Source organism: Rhyacophila brunnea, unplaced genomic scaffold (assembly GCF_057557595.1).
Source record: "Rhyacophila brunnea isolate RB1 unplaced genomic scaffold, BYU_Rbru_1.0 scaffold_2, whole genome shotgun sequence".
In the NCBI taxonomy this organism is placed as follows: Eukaryota; Metazoa; Arthropoda; class Insecta; order Trichoptera; family Rhyacophilidae; genus Rhyacophila; species Rhyacophila brunnea.
The window spans coordinates 40,677,479-40,701,601 of NW_028232859.1; the positions used below are offsets into that span (position 1 = coordinate 40,677,479).

The following is a 24,123-nucleotide window of genomic DNA, read 5'->3' on the forward strand; positions in this document are numbered from 1 at the left end:
GTTTATCCTAGATGCATGTCCCAGTAACCTGACAAGTTTCAGTTTGATTGTGTACAATATGAGTGCCATGTTATCTTTTCAACTCATTGATGATTATTAATGACTTTCAGGACACCACTGAGCATCCACAGAATTATCTAAATTTGTACTAGGTTTATGAGGCACATACAACAACTGGCTTTATGAGTTTTTCGCCCAAGACGCGCTCTAAATGGCGGTGCAATGTCTTGGATCAAAAGAACATTCCGATTCCGATTCAACAAATTCACATTTTATTACATTTTTTACAATTCTAAGTTTATCTTTGACTTAAAATAAAAAATATTTTTCTTTTTAATGTTTTCAGATACATATTTATTAATTAATACAATTGAAATTGTAAATTATCAAAAAAAAATCATCTCAAATTGCAAGTTTCGTATCTTTTCGCTAGGTGCCTCTTTAAAAACGGCTCAGTAAAGGCTTCATCTTAAGCAATTATGATAATTATCGTAGAATTTAACGAGGTTGCTGGCGACATGTTGCCAGTGTGGACCCGGCATAACTGAATATATAAATGTTTCTAGTTTATTAATATATATATAATTATTAAACATATTTATAAAGTGCTTTAAAAGCTTTTGAAATGTGTTAAGGAAGTATAAAACCCGTGAGAGGTTTTGGTCATCCCTAGAGTAAAGAGACAGGAGGTACGACATGTCGCGACGGAGCTGCCATAATATTTTTGTATACTTCACTAATAATGTCAAAATATTTTTTTATGTGAAAAATATCTGTTGAGGTTATAGTCTGGGAAACCTGGAGATTCAACATCTCTTGGGAGATTTCAAAAAACGGTATTACTAGATAACATAATAATATGTAACATTACTCGGAGATCTGTCGCGTAATAACTACACTTGCCAACAGTCCGTCTCATTGCGAGAAACTTCTCAATTGTAGGAAAAAAAGAAGACGCCAGGATAATGTAGTATTGTATTGTCAGTGTTCTTCAAGAACCGTATCATTCCCTCATAATAAATTATATTTGTGTATTTTGATGAACGTTAGAAGAGAGTAAAAATATTAGAATGCGCAAACATAAAGCTTCAAAAGATAAAACATAACTGATGAGAAAATAAGAGGATTATTCTGTCTTGCCATTAGAGAATTGCTTAAAAATATACATATATTTTTTTCTCCAGTTTACTCGTAATTTTAAAGTATCATTTCAACTGATAAACTGTATTCCTTAATAAGCTCACTCTGTAAGTTTTACGGAAAGGTATTTATTTTTCCCAAACGCAAAGCTGTCTTCTGTTAAAATTTTGTATTTTGAAGTACAGAGAGGACTAATGGAAAATATTTATTTTATTATTGGAAAATTTAACTACGAATCGGTTAAAGAAACACTCTCAAAGAGTGGGTGGTTACTGAAACAACGAATGAAAAACACTGTCTAGGACATAGGTGTCTAACCTTTTCACTTTGCTGGGCCTATATCACATATAGCGGCAAAAGTGTTTTTTTTTTAAATTCTTCTTGTCAATAAAATTTTCCATCCAGAATTTGAGACGAGAGCTTTTTTTATATAATTTTATCCAACCATTCACTACGACCCCCTGTCATATCGCCTATTTTCCTTTGTATGGGGATCCGTTAATCAGGCCGTCTCTCAAATTCTCTTAAAAAACTTTATAATCCTACCGAGCTATTCCGTCTTCCCCAATGATAGGGCATGTTAGAGCTTCTTGACGTCCTCAAGGACATTTGCAAGTCACAACTTTATTCTGTGTCATTCAAATTTAGAGTATCTTTTTTATTAATGTCATTGCTTTTTAGCCTTTCATTCTTCCGCCCACAACATTAAAATTTCCAACCATAATCTCGTCGACAGATTCTTCCTTTAACAAAAAATACTAATTTTAAATAAATGAAAAATCAGGTGAGGTTTGGGCCACATGCGGCCTTCGGTCTGCGGGTTGGACACACCTAGCTTAGAACATCTATTGCAGGAATTAACAACTCATTATTCGCGGGTGCAAGTGCGTCCTAACTGATCACATTTTATTATAATGGATTTAAGTTTTGTACTATTCCATTTGAGTCGTTTTTGCGACCCGGGTTTCGCCTTTCGGCATCTTCAGGCACTATATACACTCACCAAAAGGCAAATATACACCGACAACGAATACAATTAACTCTAACTTACATAACAAATCAATACAATAAAGTAGGTAAAAACTTTATCACCTACATATTAAGTCAATGAAAATATATAACAAAATAAATTATGAATAGTTGAAATGTTTGTAAAAACCCCCCTATCTTATCAATAATAATACACTCGATAAGCATATATAAATCGTCAAAACCTAATAATAGACTATCTATCTATCAACTATTCATAATTTGTTTGTTATATATTTTTATTGACATAATAGGTATACTTACATAAATATAAAAAGACAAATTAATTAGGTAACTAAATTGAAGTTAAAATGTTCAACAGTTGATTTTTAATGGAGAAGCAGATAAGAATAAAAATGCTACTATTGCTTCCTATAAAATAGTTAATTTTAAGTATTTCACTTATTTAAGAAAAAACGCTACGGATGCAGAATTCATTAAATAAGCATTTGTTGACTTCGCAATTACGCTTTTTGAAAGATTGCTGAAATTGTTTAGACATAACAACAGATACCATTATTAAATAGCACGAATAAAAGAAGCATAAACGTGATTTTAATGGCCCACATGCTCACATGCGAATAATAAAATGCCAAATTCTTGTCAAATTTGGGATCACAGAGATTATCATTATAATTTTTTATTGTAAATATTTCACTATAATAATGTCGACATAAATTTCACTAATGGTTTTATAAATGCTTTTAAAAATTAATAAATATAAAACATCCTAACACCACTTCATATGGACGTACTGAAATATGACTATATTCTAAAACATTAGAGCGAGAGGTTTAAAAGAATACTATTTTATGTAATAAAAAAACTTTATGCAGTCATCAAATGTTTAAAATAAATATAAAGGATAATAAGGCTTCAAAATTATGTAAATAGATTATCTACAACGTTTAAGGAATGTCCAGGATCATGCTTTGAAAATAGTATAAAAGCTCCTTTTTGACGTACGCTGAGCATGTCCCCCCTTAACTCATTGAAAGTTATTAGTAGCTCTTCTTACAATTAGAGGAATCCGTACACATATAGATACATACCTACGTACAGTTCGCAGCAATAATTGGGAGTCAATTATTATCCGTTTCCTTTTGTTATTTTTTTTCCTGTCACTTCATTTTTGCTATAAATATGCTCCTGATCACAAACCAGTTGAGAATCCCTGATCTATTGAATTAAAAAATCAACGGTGAAGCAAAATTGCGTGTTTTGAGAAACTTTAAAAAAAACTAAAACAAAGACGGGGTATTTTTTACATTTCAATGTTTTCCTTTCAATAAGCTTGTAATGCTTTATTTAGGTACATCTTGTTTTAATTTGTTGTTTTAATTTAATTAGTTAGATACCGCCATGGAACGAGTTATTTGTAAAAACTTCTGCACAAGTCTGGATTAATTAAATTAATAATTTTACGATCGAACTAGTATATCAGTGTTATTATAAAACACATAAAACCTTTATATTATATAAACTTACATATTATACAGACTCAAATTTATATGATTAAGTTCAAATTCTAGCAAAATTTGTTAAACATGAGTGGTTCACCGTACCTAAAGTATTACTGAAAATTACAGAATATAATTCCTTACATCCCTAAGAAAGTTCGTTTGAGTTGTTGGTAAACATCTAATGAGAGGCAGCTAAAGCGTAAAATCCAATTTAAAATTATGTCTGCTGGATGCTCATCCATCGAAAATTGTGGCACAGTTTAATGAAAGACTTCTCGCCTTGGCTGTTTTTGACAGAAAACTAAGGGGTCATTATTTCTCTAAATTATGGGCGCGTCAATTTCAAAACACAAACAATAAAATAGCAATGTTTATCGTTTTAATATTTATTCTTTCACAATAAACAAAAACACATTATTTAAATAAGTATGTTAAAGAACGTCTTCACTACCTTAAAATAGTAGAAACGTAGACTTTAAATGCTCACTAAAACTAGACAAATATCGTAGTAATTGAATACAAAAATTAATAATATATATTTTTTAAATGTTTATTTACATGAAATAAAATAATCAATATTAGCTGTTGAAAAGCATAATATTGAATAATGAAACTTATTAAATAAAAGGCACATGATACTTAAACGTAATATTTGACATTTTTTTTTGAAAAAAAAAACACGCCAATAAATATATGAGTATCTGGAAACTTATGTAATTAAGTAAAAATAACTATAAAGTAAAGATTTAAAAAAAATATTCATATTTTATAAAGCAATTATTATAGTAGTTAATAAGAATATATTAATTGTGATCGAAAAAAATTGCTTCTGCAATTTATCAAAATGTTAAAAAATTAATTGTTAAAAACCTATACTATAAGCAACATTGGTGAAGTATATTTTTACTTTCAAATTAACCCGTTTAAAAAGCCGTTGTCTATGAATAAATGCGGTACATATTAGAAAATTATTTTATGCTTTTAAAACATCTTTTTTCTCTGTTTTATTAAAAAGTATCATTAATTATGGTTTGAACAAACATACTTTACATGTAAAATAAATTAAGTGCTTAGGTATAATAAATTTGTACAGAAATATTAATTTGATGATATTGTTCATCTAACTCGAAGATCAGACAGTTTGAAGAGTCCGAAGAAGCTCTTTCCAGGTTGCATGATGCTGTACCTCATACTACCGAGATTTTTCACGAAGATTGTATCACCTTTGTTTAGGTGGAAGGCGCCAGCCGTGTAGCAAGTGTTGGACTTCTCCATGGTGACTGTAGAGTGAGTCATGGTCGTGCACTGAAGAATCGATTCATCGCGTACTCCATTGTTTCGGAAGACTTGGAACCCGTTTGTGTCGTGAGCATCGTGGAAGTATATCTGTATACAAAAACATACAAAAAAATCAATATTGATAACTATTACATAAACTGAAATATCGATTCCATGATATATCAATAAACTAGCATCGAATTGTTAATTAAAGCTCTGGTTACATAGTCCATATTATAATATTGTCAAATGCCATTATAAAATTACTGAAAATCAAAAAGTTTGGGGACAATGCGTGATTGTATGATGGGGATTCAGTATTATATTTAATATAGGAAAGGCGAGTGCACACTGCACATGTGTCACAAAATGTCGTTGGTTGCGGTTGGCATCAGACCTGAAAAACACGACCGCAGACGGTAGATTGACATTTTCATCAAACTGTAAGTATCTGTGAAAAGAAACGGTTCTACCAATCTGCCTTCTTGGTAACGACAATCTTTTCGTAACAGGAAATTTTCACCGCAGCCAGAGATCACAATATGGAGTTAAGTCAGAATAGGTAGGGTGGTTTTTGGCCAGAAAGCGCCTCACAATGAGTGCACTGTGACTTGGCGTATTGTTTGTAACTTCGTAGAAATCTTTCCCATGTCCTTCCTGATAAAATATTAGCCTAACTCTTTCTCGATGAATGTGTAACTCATCATCAGCTATCAATTTCATACATAATCGTAAGTTGGACCGTATCGCATCGTGTACTCTGTTAATAATATTAGTGTCCGCCATTGTTGTTTTTAACCGCCAGCTTCTGTGGTCATCCGTTACACCTTTTCGCCAATTCTAGAAACTCGTATACCACTAAAACATACTCGTAATTTTCATAGACATTTTTTCACTATATTCGAAGAGCTTTCACATTTTAGTAAGGCTTTTTACGATTTTCACATAAAATTTCATATTAATACGTTGCTCTAAATTTCAATCACATAGTTTTACGCCAAAATGAATGTAGATATCTGCCAACTAACAACTGGCCCCATCAGCTTAAAATATCGGTACGTATATATTAGTTCAATCATGTTCAAACACGATTACTCAAATGCTTTCGATACAAATTAATATTCTACGGGCGACTCTACACTCATTCTGGGGTTTGTGATGGAGTCCATCAAAGCGGCCCGATTGACACGCGAATTGATAGGTGTTTTTAAATAATATTGTACTTATCTATTTTTTAAGCCATGTTCGATCCTTAGAAGATCTTATGAGCTTTCGGAGAATGGAGGCTGTATTAAGAAATTTTAATTTACAACAAATGAGTGTTACCCACTTGCTCAGCATATTAGGTCTATATTCTTGGTCCAAACACACATTGGAAAACAACATGTAACATCCGACGCTGTAGCCGTTCGGTAATTGCGGGTATTTTAAATAATATAGCATTGAGTTAAACTTGTCGTAATTATTGAAAAGTATATTTTAGTACACTTTATGTAATCGATGTTTTTTTTTTTAATTTTAATATTTTAGTGTATTAATACGGTTTTAAAGCATAAATGATATTCATAGTTTGAACCACCCGACTATCGATCAATATTCTCTCCCCATTTATAGGGTAAACAAGTGAGATAAGGGAGCATGTGCCAAAGCAACTTCAAGTAAAGCCTTATTAAATAAAGACGAGGAGTTTTCGTCACGGTTCGTTTCTATAGGAACAGTGACTTGAGTAAAACATCATACTGCGTTTTTGACTATTTCACTGATATGTATGAAATGTTATTAAGTAAAAAGATACTAACTCCCAATATTAATATTTCCATCAAGTTTTTAAATATTCAGAAAAATAGTAATATTTTGTACATATAAATTTGATGCATATTTATATCGATCTATCAACAAACAACATCGTAGAGAACTACACAAGAATACTTGCCATCTAAAGAGCTGACGAGGAACACGTAAAGAGGCCTTCATTCATCAGTGAATTATCGAAACTGGTGATGATGATGATTGAAATCTGTTACGGGTTTATATTTATTTACATATTCTAATATAGATTTTAGAAACTTAATTCAAAAATAATAAAAAATCTTTATTACAGAATTACTTAGAGTTACGACAGTGGACAGTGTTGCCAACTGTTGTTGACAAAAACATGCCAGACGGGATACGAAAACAAGCTAAAAAAGCAAAACGCCAGATTTTGTGAAAATATAATTTCAATATTTTTTAGTAAAGCAAAAATTGGATACCCCAGATGATTGGATCAATTACTAATTCTACAACTGACATGCATTACGTGTCGTAGAATGCCAACAGGAGTGCTGCCAACCAGGGCCAACCAAAGGTTGAAATCTTCCGGGTCAAAAAGAAGTAATATTCCATTCACCTAAATGATTTGTATTTTTTCATACCTTTGGGGAGGGGTCCAGGCCTGAAACCCCCCTCACTTACGAGCGCGCCTGATATACGAATATATTTTGTAGATATAGCCTTACTATTATAATATTATAGCTACGGACGTCATAACGGTGATTTGGGGAACTAAGGACCCCCGCACTTTCAGGTATATATTTACGCCTCCGACCCCCGCTATTATAGTCCGTAACACTGTATACAGCGCTATATTATTGTAGAAAAGATAATAATATGACGGTTCTTGTATGGACATAACATATACCTAAAGTCAATATTAAATTTTAAACTTGAACCTGTTTTATAAACGGAATGTAAGTGATCTGTTGGCGCGAAAATTTGCAAGAATGATATATTGAATGTGTCGACTAAGTATCATTCTTCATTCCAGGCGTAATTAATAATAAAGAAACTTCTTATACGGAACTGAAATGTTGGTTAGGTAAATTATGCATAGATGATTAACAAGCCGTGTTAGTATGGTGGAATATTCAACTAGGTTAAAGGTTAGATAGCATCTTAAATTAAACACTCCATATTTGATACAAGAGTAATGCTTAGTTTATAAATATCTCCGCAGTGCAGTGATTTACAACCTTTTTAGTTTTAGGAAACCTTGTAATATCTTGGGAAATCTATACCCAGTGTTAATAATCGTTTTCGTAATCTTTCTTTTAAATTTAGATGTTTTCTTTCTGAGGTCAGTGTTTAGACAATGATTTTTATTTCATCTTTCTGAGCCATCCAATAGGTTACAAAATTCTTCACAAGATTCATGTTTAGAAGAATTCATTTTGCGATTTTTATGGACAATAATATAGGTATATTTTCACCCGTGTCCGGAAATTTTTACGTATGCAGTTCGCCGTAATATCACACTTCACCGTGAAATGTTGTATCGGAAATATATGGTCGTATATTAAAGAACGTCCAAACTCTGTGTTGTATAGTACTGAGATAAAATTCATGCCTAAATAAAACACGGTTCTTGTCGGTTTACAGGACGCCAGCGGCAAATAAATTTTGAAAATATCCGATATACTGGATTATTTGTTAGGTTAGGTTAGGTTTTCATTCTTGAATACATGAATTTTGCCAAAATCGGCTACGAAAATGCTCCATGAACAACGCGTAATTTGTTCATTTCGGTGCTGTAGTGGTGACCATATAGGATACGGTCATCTCTTTCCGATAAGAAATCTCACGGCGAACTGTGCTACGGTGAAATGTAATACGTACAGTTTACATGAAACCATTTTCGCCTGTCCTATATATATAAAAAAATACATTAGGTATGTATAGATTTTGTGTTGTCATCACTATGTGTTTTGTTTTATTAAATCATTCAATTATAACCATCAGGTGAATGATTAACTAATTTAACTTTTAAAATGCTTAATTGTCTCATTTAATAGGTCATGAAAAACTGAATAATAAAAATTATGGAATGTTGCGTCTTGTTTTGAAAGCTTGTGCGAATTCTCGTAGAAGGTTTAGAAATCAGTAGGTAAGCGAGAAATTATTCATAATAATAATAAGTTATCAAAAGCATAACCGTATCGATAATGTCAGTAAACATCCGATAACATAAATGACCATGCTCCCATTGAATATATAAAATAATGATTAAATCGTTAATCAAAAACAAATTATTAACCTATCGCAAGTATATGATATTCATAAATAAATATTGTTTCTTTGCTATTGAATTAATATTGTACTTATGTCATTGTTTGTATTTTTCAAAAAATCCCGATTTAGTGTATAAGGCCATTTTGCTGTAACTACCTCTAATGCGACAAAATTGTAATTTTACAGGATATTATGTATATAATGTAAGAACATAAAGGTTGACTTTCATTTATTTTTAAAGTCTCTGAATACTCTTATGTATCTATATTATAGCAAGTAGTGGGGGAAGGGTTGTCATCATTGAGTGGCGGTAAGTTTTGACTACTTCCGTTGGAGGTATTAGGGTCTGATTAAAATGATACATAGATTCGTAATTATATTTAAATTCAGGTGGTATATAGAACACTGAAGATTTTACTAAACTATGCGGTATAATATAAACGGAGAGACAGAAGATACAACAAAATCATCATAATATATAGTAATAATACATTAGACTATTAGAACCTTGTCATCTTCTGTTTCTGCGAATTTATAAAGATCGAATCAGATTGAAATCCCTTTAAGTGACAATATTTATTTTATCACATTAAATCCATGTCTATAAATTTGTACGTGTCACAGTTCAGAGTGAGCTGTTGTATCGGAAATATATGGTCGTATAGTATTGAGATCGAATTCATGCTGCGCTCGAAATGGAAAATTTTACGAACCGGAGCGCTCGAAAATGTTTACATTAAAATACATAGCTATCTAATTTTATGTGTATTTATAACAAAGTAAGTGTGTCAGATTTTTTGTTCTCAAATTAATTTTTCACAAGAAGGAGCAATAATTTTGGGGATTTTATGAACCGGAGCGGCAATCCGGTCCATTTCGAGCCCTGAATTCATGTCTAAATAAAACGCTTAAAATTACGTAATAAAAACCACCGGAATATACGGGAAAGACAGAAGAAAATAAGTAGGTAAGAAAATTAAAAATACAATCATATCATAATATACTTTATTTATATAAAATTCTGGTAGGTGCTCGGAAATATTATGATAATAATGATAGTCATAAGATATCAATAGTGTTCTGATTGAATAATCATGAATACCGTGTTATTTTTTGATCCCAATGCTATACGGCCATATCTTTCCGGTAAGACAGTGCTACGGCGAAATGTACCTAATATGTACAATTTACATGTAATATATTAAATCAACAATATCAATAGTAGTTATCACTGTTTATTAGAAATTTCTCTAATGAAGATATGTTGTTATTTTTTTCTTATAATTTTTTATCAAGTATGATAGAATATAAAAAATGGCCCACGTAAAGGTAATATTAGGTTAGTAGTTAAAGAAATAAGATATATCAAGTGAAAAAAATACATTACTGGGTTAGTTATTTTGCTAGATGGGCATTTTAGGTTATAGACATGTGTGTATAACAGACCTGAGAATACACGAAATACAGCCCGTTGGCCGGAACGGAAACCGCTCCATCTTGTAGCCGGAAATAGGTGTCGATATCCATATACGAGAGCCATGGGGCGGCGCTCCAGGCGGTGTAGGGTACGTCGTGTGGGTGCCTCAGACGTCCGTTTCCTGTTACATTAAAACAAACAGTTGCTCAGTAACAACAAATAAAAAGAAATGGTTTAATTAACTGACTATTTATGTGTGGGTAGTTTAAATGACAAACAATTATTGAAAACAATACAATATTAATAAATCATTAATTCTTTTATTCAACGAGGAAAAGACACAAGATTTGAGAATGTAACATTCTATATTATACAGAATATACATAATTTGAAAACCCGTATCTGCTGGATAAGCATTTCATGTAATAACTGCTAGTTAAAATCGTTGTAGTTCAATAAGATGCCCATAGCTTAATCGGAATAGCATACTGGTGCGAATCCAGCAGATACGGGTTCAAGTCCCGTCGAGTGTCGAATTTTTTCTAGTGTGTATATCAGAGGGGGGCAAACTTTTTGGATGTAGGGCCAAATTCGAGAATTCAAAATGAGCGGCGGGCCGCAAGTAAAATACCATTTTTAGATACACACTATTTATTATCACGAAAAATAAACATTACAAAAAAAAATAATGAGAAGAATGAAACTGTTGTAAGTACATTTTTTTAACATTTTTTTAAGTTCAGGTGTTAATTTTGTAGTTGATAGTCTCAAAACTGCTTGTAAATGGGCATCGGAGATATTTGATCGTAAAGAATTTTTATTGAGGTTCATGATCGAAAATGTTTGTTCACATATATAGGTTGATCCAAAAATAACGAACATTTTTCTTGCATAATCTTTAAGTTGGTCGAATTTGTCTGAATTAAGGGTATTGTAAAATTTGGAGATTTCTTCACGACCTGAATTCGGCACGGCAATTCTCTTAAATCAGTGTCACACTGCCAATGACATTTCATTGCACACTGCAGATCAATAATCTCAAGTTGTAGCTCTGTCGGTACACTATTAATATCTATTGAAAATGGATCGTATACTATTGCTAAACTTGTCTCAATTTTTTGGAAGTCACCTAATCTTTGTGAAAAATCGTCATTCCGAGCTTTAATAATTTTACCATATTCGTCAAATTTATATTCTGATATTACATTCAGCATCTTCAAAGTTGGAAAGTGGTCCACGTTGTTATTTGATATTAAATTTGTCGAATGAATTACTTGAGTTTTAATTGAAATCCATTCAAACTTTTTACCATATCATGGGCATATATTTTTTTTCTTTACAACGCGGAATTAAAAGTATTTAAATGTGTCACGATGTTCAACGTAGAAAATAGTGGTTACATAGTATGAGACAAGACGCACGGAAGACGTACTGAGATAATACATGTACGAAACAACAAATTCTTCAAATTTTAATCTATTGTCAATATTTTTTAAAAAAATATATAAAAAAGTTGTTCGAAATAAGAAGTACAATTAATGATGGCGGGCCGCAAAAAAATACCCGGCGGGCCACATGCGCAGTTTGCCCACCCCTGGTGTATATGCATGAGATGTTTTCAAATTATGTATATTCAATAAAATACTTCGCCTTCATTAAGTAGGTACCCAAGAGCTTTACCGATAATATTTTCGTTTTTGTTTTTCAGAAACAAATTATTTACATAATCAAAATCATAATATGTGAGGCTTCAACCATTTACGTTTATTATATTTATTATTCATTGATATACTTTTAAGGTTTTCATTAGATTACATTAAATAGATTTATTAACATTCTTAAAAAAAATCAGGATTAAATAGATTCCAAATGTAAAATGATAGCATATAAAATCATACAGGATCTACATAGACATAGAGGAAGATTTTTTTTTATGTTACCTTTGAGAACAGATTGTATAGGTAATTAATTTGATAAATGTTGGATTAATAAGATACCTATGTCGAAAAAAAAATCACCCTGCATAATTTATTAATGTGCACTAGAACAAATCGCTTCTGCGCATATTCGTGGTAAAATGGTTCCACTGTATACATAAAATACCATCAATCATAATCATAAATTTACGTTGTAGAAATATTGTACATTCGAATATGATGATAATATTATGTGAGACGATATTTCCTCACACAAATACGTCATAATGTCTACATGTCGAGTGATTCTTATATTTTAAATAAGCACACAAAACTAAACATACAACATAATTCTAGGCACTAACCGATCAATATTCTATATATTTTCAGTTACTGCTTTCATAACATGAAGATCATGGTCTTACTGATCATTTTATACTCTACCCACGATCCTTCTCCGGTCATCTTTGTAGTCAGGATGAACGAATAGCCGACACCAGTAAAGACCCTTTCGCATTCTTGATTTTATTGATCGAGTGTGTGGGTGTTATTCCTATTCTACCATATACGCTGCCACTCATGGCAAGTTTTCTTAAGATGTCTGTTTTCAATTCGTAGGTTTTTATAGATGGATTTGTCATCATAGTATATCTGTGTACATAATGTGCATGAAACAACCGTTTAACAATAATCGTTTTGACACTATCATTATATAATATTATTTTCACTGTTAAACGAAATGAGCATTTCAACAAGAAAGTCACTATTTGTTTTAGAGTACTTTTAATCAACTGTATCATTTTTTTTGAAAATTACAATCACTTTAAGTAATTATTTCCTTGAGAATTACTTTGCCAATATGTTACAGTATAAACTTCAAGAATAATAATTAATATAATATGTTTATTTATAGACAACATGATAGCGACTTCAAAACTTAGCAGAAGAGCTTAGTAATTGTATTAGGTGTTCTAAAGTTGACAGTTATTAGAGAACATTGAAATTAAAAGGAAAATTCTCTAGATTTTCCACACCAACTTAGCAACATAGCATTAAGTTGGCGCTTCCGCTCAGAGGAAATTAATACTAAAGCTCTGGCTGCAGAAAATAAGAAAGAATGAAATTCTCTAAGCAAAATCACGCACTAATGAGGAAAGTTTCCGAGATAGGTACTGAGTCATTTTAATGGCCTTAAGTTTATTCCTGGGACGACATAAATGGTCAAAAGATATTTATATACAGAATATTAACATATACACTAGGCATATATTAATATATCTTTACTTTATTTTTAAATATCAGCGATTAATTAACAGCACAATATTATGTTTTATCAAAAAATGCATCGTGTTTTGTTTGCACTTTTCATATATTATGGGTCTGGCCTAGCTTTGGTGTAGATTATCTCTTGTTGACCGGATAAAAATGACAATATATTAAAATTTATAAAACATTATTTATTGAGGCCTTCCATCCGGTTTTTTTCCTGTGCGAAATTCGGGTACTATTAAAACCGCCCTTAAACCCTATAAAAGGTATACACTATTATATGTATATTAGCCATAATACGTTTATTGTAGAACAGTGTTTCCCAGTCTTATTATTGCCAAGTCCTACTTCAACGCTTCAAAAATCTCCGTGCCCCCCTATTAAAACTTTATAGTTACCCAATTCTGATAAAAAAATAATTGCTTCAAATCAAAAATGCACATAGAGAATACTATTTTTAATTTAACTTTCGTAAGTAAATATGTATATTACGTTACATGTACAACTCGGAAGAAAATTAGTGCGATCCTTGTGCCATATCTTGATATGATTTTCAAGATGCCCCCAAAACATTCAGATTGCCCCCCCGGTGGGAATCACTGTTGTAGAGTAAATATGTATATGCTTAATAAAATTTTAGATTGCAGTTTTTTATATTAGCTCTACAATTCGGTATGGATTTTTGTCGCTTCATGAAGAGGTTTCGTAATAAATTACTTAATTACAAATTAAAAATTATTTTTTAAGAGAAATGAATGGATGTTAGCTACTTTCTTCACCTACAGTTCCATCATCAGGGTCTAAACACTTTGAAAAACGATATCATGTGTATCTTGCCAGATCCGGGATTGAATCGAAGGATAAGTGGTCACAAATTAGTTTTTTTTTTTGACAGCTTGGAAATAAATACTAAAACTTAAAAAAAACTAAATGGTGTATTTAATAGTATTATACTAGGACTAGGTATTGTAAAATGGAAGTCTTCAGAGTAAATGCAACAGCAATAATTATTTGATACAATTTCTTAAAAATTCCACGCTAAGCATAAGAAGCCAATAAATTCATTATATACGAGTATAAAAATAAACCTATAGGTATTGGTATACACATAATAAATGTATATCTAAAAATAACAAGTACCTAATAATATATGCATTTTATGGAAAATTATGATAATAAATATTACCACCAAGCAAGCGCTGATTCTCTAGATAAATAATTATTACTTTTATTTTGTAAAATTGGGAAAGGTGTACAAAATGGCATAGTGCGAAAAATTGAACTTTTGCTCTACTGCAGAAATGGAGCAGTCTTAACGTGATGCAGCTTGCTCAGGAACAATCCATGACACGTCATTTAAATATTCAGCCATATTTAGTTCACTCAAAACAGCCGTACAAGAAGATCATAACGGTGGAAAAATTTTTGAACGAACGAATATATTTGCTGCTTGTCGTCACAAGGTAATATTATACGTATTTTATATTATTAAATATAAAAGCAGTTTACGTAGCCGTTATTAGTGATCATGTTCGATGTAAATTTATTACAATTACTGAATTATAAATTACATTTTTAATGAATTTACAAAATCCGTTGGTTGGGGGTAATATGGCATAGATACATTATGATAGGGTAAAACGGTATAGCATGTCATTTTGCCCCATCAACATCTTGGTAATGATTTCATTGTTTTTTATCAATGTTTCTGAAATATTATGCCTTGAAATTACGTAGGTACGTAAAACTCAGACAGACATGAACTACAACGAAAATGAATCAGGCAGTATTTATTAGCTGTGAAAATGGAGAAATGGGGTGGTTGCGAGCGTCCAAATTATTTAAAATACCCCACCCTAAACAACTTTAAGAAGACATTTTTTTAAAATACAAATAAAACAAAAACTGGAGAGAAACATCTTTGAAGATTTAAGACTATTTTCCCAGTGGAAATTGAACGTCAATACATGACATTATTATTTCATGTTATACTTTTTTTGACAAATATTTCTGTGATATGCCATTTTTACACAGTGTAGGGTAAAATGAGTTTTAACTACACATTTTGATTTCTTTTTTTTACCATCATTTATGTAATATTTTGCTATTAAAAATATTTTTAAAATGTTTTTAAATTTTCTGTTGAATCATATAAACATGACAATTCTATGTATTAATAATTTAGGACAAATAAGGCAACAAATCATTTTTTTTTGCTATTTTGCAACAAAAAAATATAGAATACTGAAATGTCATTTTAATTTCCATAGTAACGCACGTATATATTAATAATTTAGTTGCTAGGACCACCCCCTTAACAACCAATAATAGTGGATTGGATTACGAATTTCTTCCGAAATAACTTTTCATACAAAACAGAATTAACTGAAAATGAATTCAATTCTACTTAAAGGTGGCTAAAAGTATTAAAAGAATGCGTTGGCATTGTGTTCTGATATATTCTAAAAGTTTAAAATGTCTGGCTAGTCGGGAAGCTAGTTAAAATCGTTTGCAAGATTTGTACTGGATAAACAACCACCGGACAAACAAGAATACGAGCTAAGAAAAACGTGGTAAAATAGTGTTACTTTACAGTCATGCTCCTTTTTTATAATAAATTACATGTTTTGATATTCTTTTTTTCAATAAACTAAACACTATGCCATTTTGTACACCCTTCCCCTACATACTGTTTATATAATGTTTTGATATATTTTATACAATATATATAATTTGTGTTAGAAAAAAGTAAAATGACCAGTAAATAGACAAAATAGAAAAAAATCTCGGTTCGTATGCACTATAGAGAATTGGATTTACAATGTAAAAACAGAGGAAGATATTCAAGCGATGGCGTCCAATCTTCGGTATTGGAGGAGCGCGAAGAAAAAAAATACTTACCATCATAGTGTTCGTGTTTCTCTGTGGAATAGTTGGTGGTGTCACCGTTGAAGTGAGCCACCATCGGAGGTCGTGGTCGGCGTCTGGGAGTCACAGATTCCGATATCTCCAGTTCTTCAACGTTCTCCAAGTTCCTTCGTGCGTTGGGGTTGTGGGACTTCCTTGGCCTGTGGATCCTTGTCACTCCGATAACTTCGGGTTTTCTTTTCTATAAAATAAAATTATAGTTAACATCAGGTGCGCCTTTTAATTGAACAAAATTCCGGATGATTATGATATCACGAAAAAGATAGATAGTGCAGTGGCGGATTGAGTGGGACTATCTATTAATGGATCACTGAATATTGTTAATGACAGGTTTTATTGTCTTGTTTTGTTGTAACTTACCTGAAATTGCTATTAATAAATCGTATTAACTATTTTTTTATTTAACGAATAATTCATATTATAGATTTAAGAATGTAACATTATTTTTTATTGAATATACATAATTTTGATAATACTTCTGATAAAATATATAACCAAGAGAAGAAATCTTTAAAAAAAAAAGGTATCGAACCTGCGTCTCTCGGGTTTCGTGCCCACACATAGGCATATAGCATTGTGGTCTATAGCTTATCTAATTGAGACAATTTTTTACTAATAGCTCTTACAAGACTCTCTGAAGCGCTTTCCGAATTGAGTTACTATTGGCGATCAGTTTTTGTATTTTAAGTATTAAGTATATTAAGTATAATTACTCAAATTACTATTTTTTTTCAGTTTGTGATACTTATTTAAAAATATTATTATTAGCGGCATAAGCGTTGGACTACAAAGCCGTGGGTCCCGGGTTCGAATCCTGGGTCTGGCAAGTACAAAAAAAAAAAAATTGTTTTTCAATTTGTGTGTGTCAGGGTATGGACCTAATAGGTTGAGCAAGTGGCTGACATCCATTTCTCGTGAAAAACAAAATCTGTCAATACAAACCTCCACTCTGTGGAGGCCCATATGATCCTATCAGGATCGGACATGGTCGAAAAAAAAAAAAAAAAAAATTATTAATGAATAATATTTTTCATTGGAAGAGTTTTAAACTAACGATCACACAGGCACTTTAATTATTTCAATGGTTTGGATTATTCCATTGGAAGATTCAAGAAGATCATAATATACCTAATAGATTTTTGTTTTTACGAGAAATGGATATTAGTCACTTGCTTAACCTATTAACCCGGTTTCACGTTTCGGCTGGGATTGGTCATAAATCAAAACTGGGTGCAATATTGCGACTCTCTTTCATATGAACAGGCGAGGTCTTGCTGAGACAGTGACGTCACTCGGTTACCCGAAACCAATGAAATAGTACCTAGCTGCTGCACATGCATTAATGCGACATTGTAGTATTACACCTGCGCCCCATGTCAAGTGAGATTTGTCACACGCGATAAGCAGATATTTTTGTGCACTATATGCGGCAGTAGGTATATTAAATTACCATAATAATATGTGTTTTGTGAATGAAAATAAAATCACACCGAAAAAGTCGATGTGTAGCAGACGGACGAGTTTCTATGTGCGATTGGGCTTGCGTCCATACTCTGGGTTTAAATACACATTGAAAAAACACCACGTGTTTTTTTTAGAGAATCAGGGTTCGAACTCAGGATCCACGATAAAACTGTATACCTCCCTATTTCTAAATTACTAACGTTCAGATTTGAAGACTTGGCCAAAGACAACAAATTTTATTGTATGTATTTATTAAATTCCCGACGGCTTGTCATCCACTGTGAAACGTGTGAGATATATAAAAATATGTTCTAATGCGATGAAAATAAATTTCAAAATATTATAAAAATGTCGTAGTTTCATTGATTTAGTAAGTTCGTCGTTAAAAGTGAGTTGTTAAAACCTCTGATGTGCCAAAATTTTCAGTCACATTCGCAGTATCAGGCAACCAAAAAGCGAATGCGCGGCTAATAGCCTGTTGTTTGCTATGGTTTAAATAAGATAGACTACGACTGTCACAATATTTGCTAGATATTAATACTTACCCCGTTTACACTTGCATGGCTTTACTGCTGACAGTACGTATTATCGCAGCCATAACAAGGAAATGCACGTGTAAACAGTCGTATGATCGTGCAAGTTGCAAGGTTGCATGCATGGATTAAAAAAGTTCAGCTGAATTAGTAGGTACCTGTGGGAAGAAATACGAACTACACCGCACAGAACATATTGACGTCTACCGATTATCTACGAACCTGCCCGAACGTGTCTGAACCAGTCTGAACCTGTCAAATAGCATCATACAACGACAACATCGCGTCTCGCTTGTGCTTGAAGAATGAGATTGGAGAAACAGTCAGCACTTTTACGTGCAAAAAGTTATTATCGCGATAGTTTAAAATACACACTGTTGGTGCAACTAAATTCATGCACGTGTACAGGCGCAATAATTACAATTGATGGGTTTCGTATCATATTATATTGATAATTTCATTTTTAAGTTCTTAGCAAACGGATACTTCCTAAAAGAATTACATTTTGAATTATTCTTTAATACATTGTATTGTACATTTATTATATTATTATAATTGTTGTTACACTATCCCGTTTATTTTTGTTATACCATCGATAAGTCATAATATTTTAACAGGTGGTTTTCGAAATATACCAAGACCTAGCCACGATATTGCAACAAGTGAATAATTACCGGTGCGTAATTCGAGTACAAAGCGAATAATTTGCAAAATGGCGTTATCCGATTCGTAAGTTTCACTACCGCCGTGAGAATAATTTGATTTATTTAAATAACAGGCTGAGAAAAACTAGTCGCAACTAGTGTAGAGTGGTAATAGCTCCGAAGTGATGACTACGTAATATTGGAGATATTATGGTTTTATTAAAATATGACTTGGCACATCGAAGGTTTATACCTATGCTATTAGGTATATTTTAAGTTTGGTGGTATATAGAACATTGAAAGTTTTATTACGCTATGAGGAAATTAACAGATTTTTTTGAAGAACAGTGGTTTTACAGTTCAACGGCGATATTCAATCTGAGATTATAATAAAACCGTTATTGAGTAAAGACTTTCTTCACTTCAAAATGATAGTTTTTGAAAAATATTACTTTTCTTTTTATTACATTTGAAAAAAATATACGTGGATATGACTGTGTTATTGAGCAATATAAAATTCAAATGTGAATAGATAATAAAATGGTTTTTTCTCCGAAGGCGTAATTTTTCTTTATATTATACTAGCTGACCCGGCAAACTTCGTACCGCCTCAGAATCAATAATCTTATGTTAACTTATTAGCTGAATTAAATTCAGTTTTTTATTAAGTCAACATGAATACTCAAAATGAATAAGTTCAATAAATGTGCAAAAATCAAATCAAAATGAAAAGTATTTTAATTATATTGAACTGTACACGCTGTACACACACGATGGCCACGTGGATTAAGCGCCGGTATATAGTGTCGAGGGTCCCATGTTCGAAACCTGGGTCTGGTAAGTTCACGTATTGTAATTCAATTTCAATTCAATGATGACTACTGAGCCAACCTTCAGTCGTTAATTGTGCGGTGGCAAACCAGGCAGATCCAATGAGTTTCAAAATTCAGTTGGATAGTTAGTTGGTTGCTTCGTCTTCGTTTGTTACACAGTCGATAGATTTGAAGGAATGCAGTGGACCAACGATTTGATTTTGAATTGTGAAGTTTAAGTGATCCACATCTTTGTTCTTTACCGCACACTCAACCAATTGTCATGTTTGTGATTAGCAATGATGTTCGGTAACACTTTGTTGATGAGTTCGTCCTTAGTCGAGACGAAATAGGAAAAATTCGGCGGAAACGAAATCAATCCGCTCGATTCATCGACAGGAACACGGCCGTTACCGATAGTCAGCAATTGCTTGGAGAAATCTTCGGCAGATGGATCGTTTAGCAATGCAACTCGCATGTTTGTCGTTATGTATCTCCTCATTCACCTCGAGATCGGGATTCGCTGAAATGACACAAATTCGATGTAAAATGTCTTCTGACATGTCATCCTTTTACTTGTTCCACAGTTCAGGTGTATTCGATGGGAAGCATGTCGAAATAATGATATCAAAAAATGTGCGTATCTGACTTGGAGATGCAGAAACAATTGCTTCAGCGATTGTCATATCCCAATGAGTATCTTTTTCAAGCAAATTGAGCTGTTGACATGAAGCACGAAATATTGGGCACACTACACCATTGACAGTTAGACATTTCGACTATCATTCTTTCTTTTGTTTGTTTGTTTCTTCTTTATTGTTACTGTCATGTATCAGAGATGGCGTTGCATACGGATTTAAATTTTTTGTGATTTTCTTTTATTTTCGAATGCGCGAGGTTTTCATCGTTCAAATTCATCGATGTCAGTCAAAAGCCTTTCCATACAAAATGTATGAGAAAATTAATTTTCTTCATAATTTATTTTTTCCGTGATTTATCCGATATTTTAATAGTTATTCTGTTATTCGGGCGGTGACAAATCAAACAAATCAAAGATCATAAAAATCGGTCCAGCCGTTCTTGAGTTATAAATGGTGTAACCAACCCGACTTTGTTTTATATATATAGATTGAGTGTTCTGATACGCACAACCGAAGGCTAGACGGGTAAGAACATTGTGGAGCTATCAGGCCGAAAATGTAATCAATTTTCTTATCCAGCGTTGGTATGGCATTTCCCTAATATTGTATTATGCGGAAGCATCTCAAAAACTCGTGAAAATATTGAACGACGTCGTCAATCATTTTACTTGAAGCATATACAAACACTAGTGATTCTGAACACTTTTGAGAAACTCTTGAGCCATTTTGAGCCTGGCTTACTGATTACAGACAATATATAAATTATGTTCTGATATCACATTGAAAATATGGTTCAGTAGTCAGGGCGGGTAACGAAAAAATGGGGAGGGGGTAAGAAAGGACGATACAATAATAATTATGATACAACAGGAATGGTGTAAAAATTGTCAGCGATAACGACGATATCGCGACGGAATTATTAAGTTGTTATTATCTTGGTTACTCTAGAGCAGAGGGGGGCAAACTTTTTGGATGGAGGGCCAAATTCAAAAATTCAAAATGAGCGGCGGGCCGCAAGTCAAATACCATTTTTAGATATACACTATTTATTATCACGAAAACTAAACATTACAAAAAAATTAATGAGAAGAATGAAACTGTTGTAATTTTTTTTTAAATCCAGGTGTTAATTTTGTAGTTGATATTCTCAAAACTACTTCTAAATGGGCATCGGAGATATTTTATCGTAAAGAATTTTTATTGAGGTTCATGATCGAAAATGTTTGTTCACATATATAGATTGATCCAAAAATAATGAACATTTTTCTTTCATAATCTTTAAGTTGGTCGAATTTGTCTGAATTAAGGGTATTGTAAAATTTGGAGATTTCTTCACGACGATGCAATTCTCTTAAATCAGTGTCACACTGCAGATCAATAATCTCAAGTTGTAGCTCTGTCGGTACACTATCAATATCTATTGAAAATGGATCGCGTACTATTGCTAAACTTGTCTCAATTTTTCGGAAGTCACCAAATCTTTGTGAAAAATCGTCATTCAGAGCTTTAATAATTTTACCGTATTCTTCAAATTTATATTCTGGTAGGTATATTCAGGAACTTCAACGTTGGAAAGTGGTCCACGTTGTTATTTGATATTTGTCGAAGGAATAACTTGAGTTTTAATTGTAATCCATTCAAACTTTTTACCATACCATGGGCATATATTTTTTTTCCTTGCAACGCGGAGCTAATAGAAAATAGAAAATAGAGGTTACATAGTGTGAGGCGAGACGCAAGGAAGACGTACCTACTGAGATAATACATTTACGAAACAACAAATTCTTCAAATTTTAATCTATTGTCAATATTTTTTAAAAAAATATATAAAAAAGTTATTCGTAATCAGAAGTACAATTAATGATGGCGGGCCGCAAAAAAAATACCCGGCGGGCCACATGCGGCCCGCGGGCCGCAGATTTCCCCCCGCTGCTCTAGAGCAATGATACTCAACCTTTTTTTTCTTCGGGCCAAATACGTATATTTGTAAAGTAACGCGGGCCGCATCACTATTGGTTTGACGAAAAAAATCATGAAAACCCCTCTTTTTACAAAACATTTTTGAGATTTTAAAAATTATGCGTGTTTTTTAAATTAATCGTGTGCAATAGCAACACTCTTATACCAGATCTGATGTGGACCATAATGACAATCCTCTTCGGGTGTCACTATCTGTGCGTCAATGTCGAAACGAATCTCAAGATATACGAAATTCCTGATAATAAATGTGTTTCGGGCCGCAGGTTGAGTATCACTGCTCTAGAGTTTGTTTATAGTTATATTTGCAAATAGTGTTAAAACGTTGGCCACGACGGTTATTGGATCGGGTTGGGTCTGCGCGTCTGCCAATGTAATTAATAACAAAAGGTAGTAACAACTCAACAATCCCGTCGCGATATATTTTACTCGCGGTAGTGGTTTCAATGGAATAAAGGCGCAGGCATGTCCAACGCGTCGATCACAGGGTGAATTTTGAAGAATTCAGTCTATGTTATTTGTTAGTTATTTGTAATACCTATAATATGGATTCATTGTGATTTTGAAGGGGATGCCATTAACCATTCCTATTATTTTCATAACTAAATTACTTTCAAGCTCGCGTGAAGTTGCTTGGCATGGCCTATCTCAGGAGCGAGAGAAAGAGAAAATTCGAATCTCCACGTTTTATGTACGTTTACGTTTCCATTTACCATCATGTAGTATACTTTTTGGACAGTATTAGAATAGTTTGACGATGGGTGCAATAAGTGAAACTAAGTATTGTTTGTGGTAGTGAAGTATAAGTGTTTTTGTGACACGTTTAATATGTAACGCTTCAGTATCCTCATACAAATATAAAACGTTTGTTATAGGTAGTTGTTGAAGAATGATAATGGGAGAGTGTGGTATAAAGGTAGGCCACTGCCAGTTTTGATATTGGATACTAGATCGCAGCATACGCGAAGTTGGATATTATGCATGCGATACACGATATTCAATAGTTTAGCTAAACTTATTTTTTATTTAAATAGTCTAACTAACATAAACTTCAAACTTAAAAGGCCAAGTAAAAATCATTTTGTAGTTGATAAAAATGGAACATTGTACTTTTTTGGCAAGCTTTTGCGAATTTATGATTGGGAATCGCTGATGTACACAATTATTTTTAGTATGTACCAACCTAATTCATCATAGTTGATACATACTGAACAGCAGTAGTTGAAAAAATGGTTTTGTTATATTGTATGTTTGTATAAAAATGGAATTTAAAGTATGATACCTAGATTACAGTGATGATGAATGATGGTTTAAGGATTTTCAAGCGTGAATCGCTAACAGTCGACGCAAATCATAACATAACACTTTATGCCCATTAGTGGTTATAATCACGGACGGAATTTCTATACCGGGTTTTCGAGAGTGTTAATTTCAACTCAGATTCCCAGGACTAGTGAAAACATAAATATGGCAGATTTTACTTTCACTGTATTTTGCTGTCATCCCTTTTATTATGACGAAATTGAGTATACCATGTTTTTAATAAAGAAAATTTTAATTTATAT

At 32.5% G+C, this 24,123-nt stretch overlaps 1 protein-coding gene across 1 annotated transcript in view; it reads right to left on the minus strand.

Annotated features, from left to right (window-relative positions):
• Positions 1–4,365: 4,365 nt before the first annotated feature.
• The window catches only part of egr (TNF superfamily member 12 eiger), a 109,239-nt gene continuing 89,481 nt past the window's right edge, over positions 4,366–24,123 (minus strand). Inside the window, exons 5-7 of the mRNA XM_085947455.1 lie at positions 16,461–16,668; positions 10,404–10,555; positions 4,366–5,018 (exon numbers count right to left, since the gene is read on the minus strand). Of these exons, the coding sequence (XP_085803581.1) occupies positions 4,749–5,018; positions 10,404–10,555; positions 16,461–16,668 (630 nt within the window). The 3' untranslated portion in view covers positions 4,366–4,748. The remainder of the gene's footprint in view (positions 5,019–10,403; positions 10,556–16,460; positions 16,669–24,123) is intronic.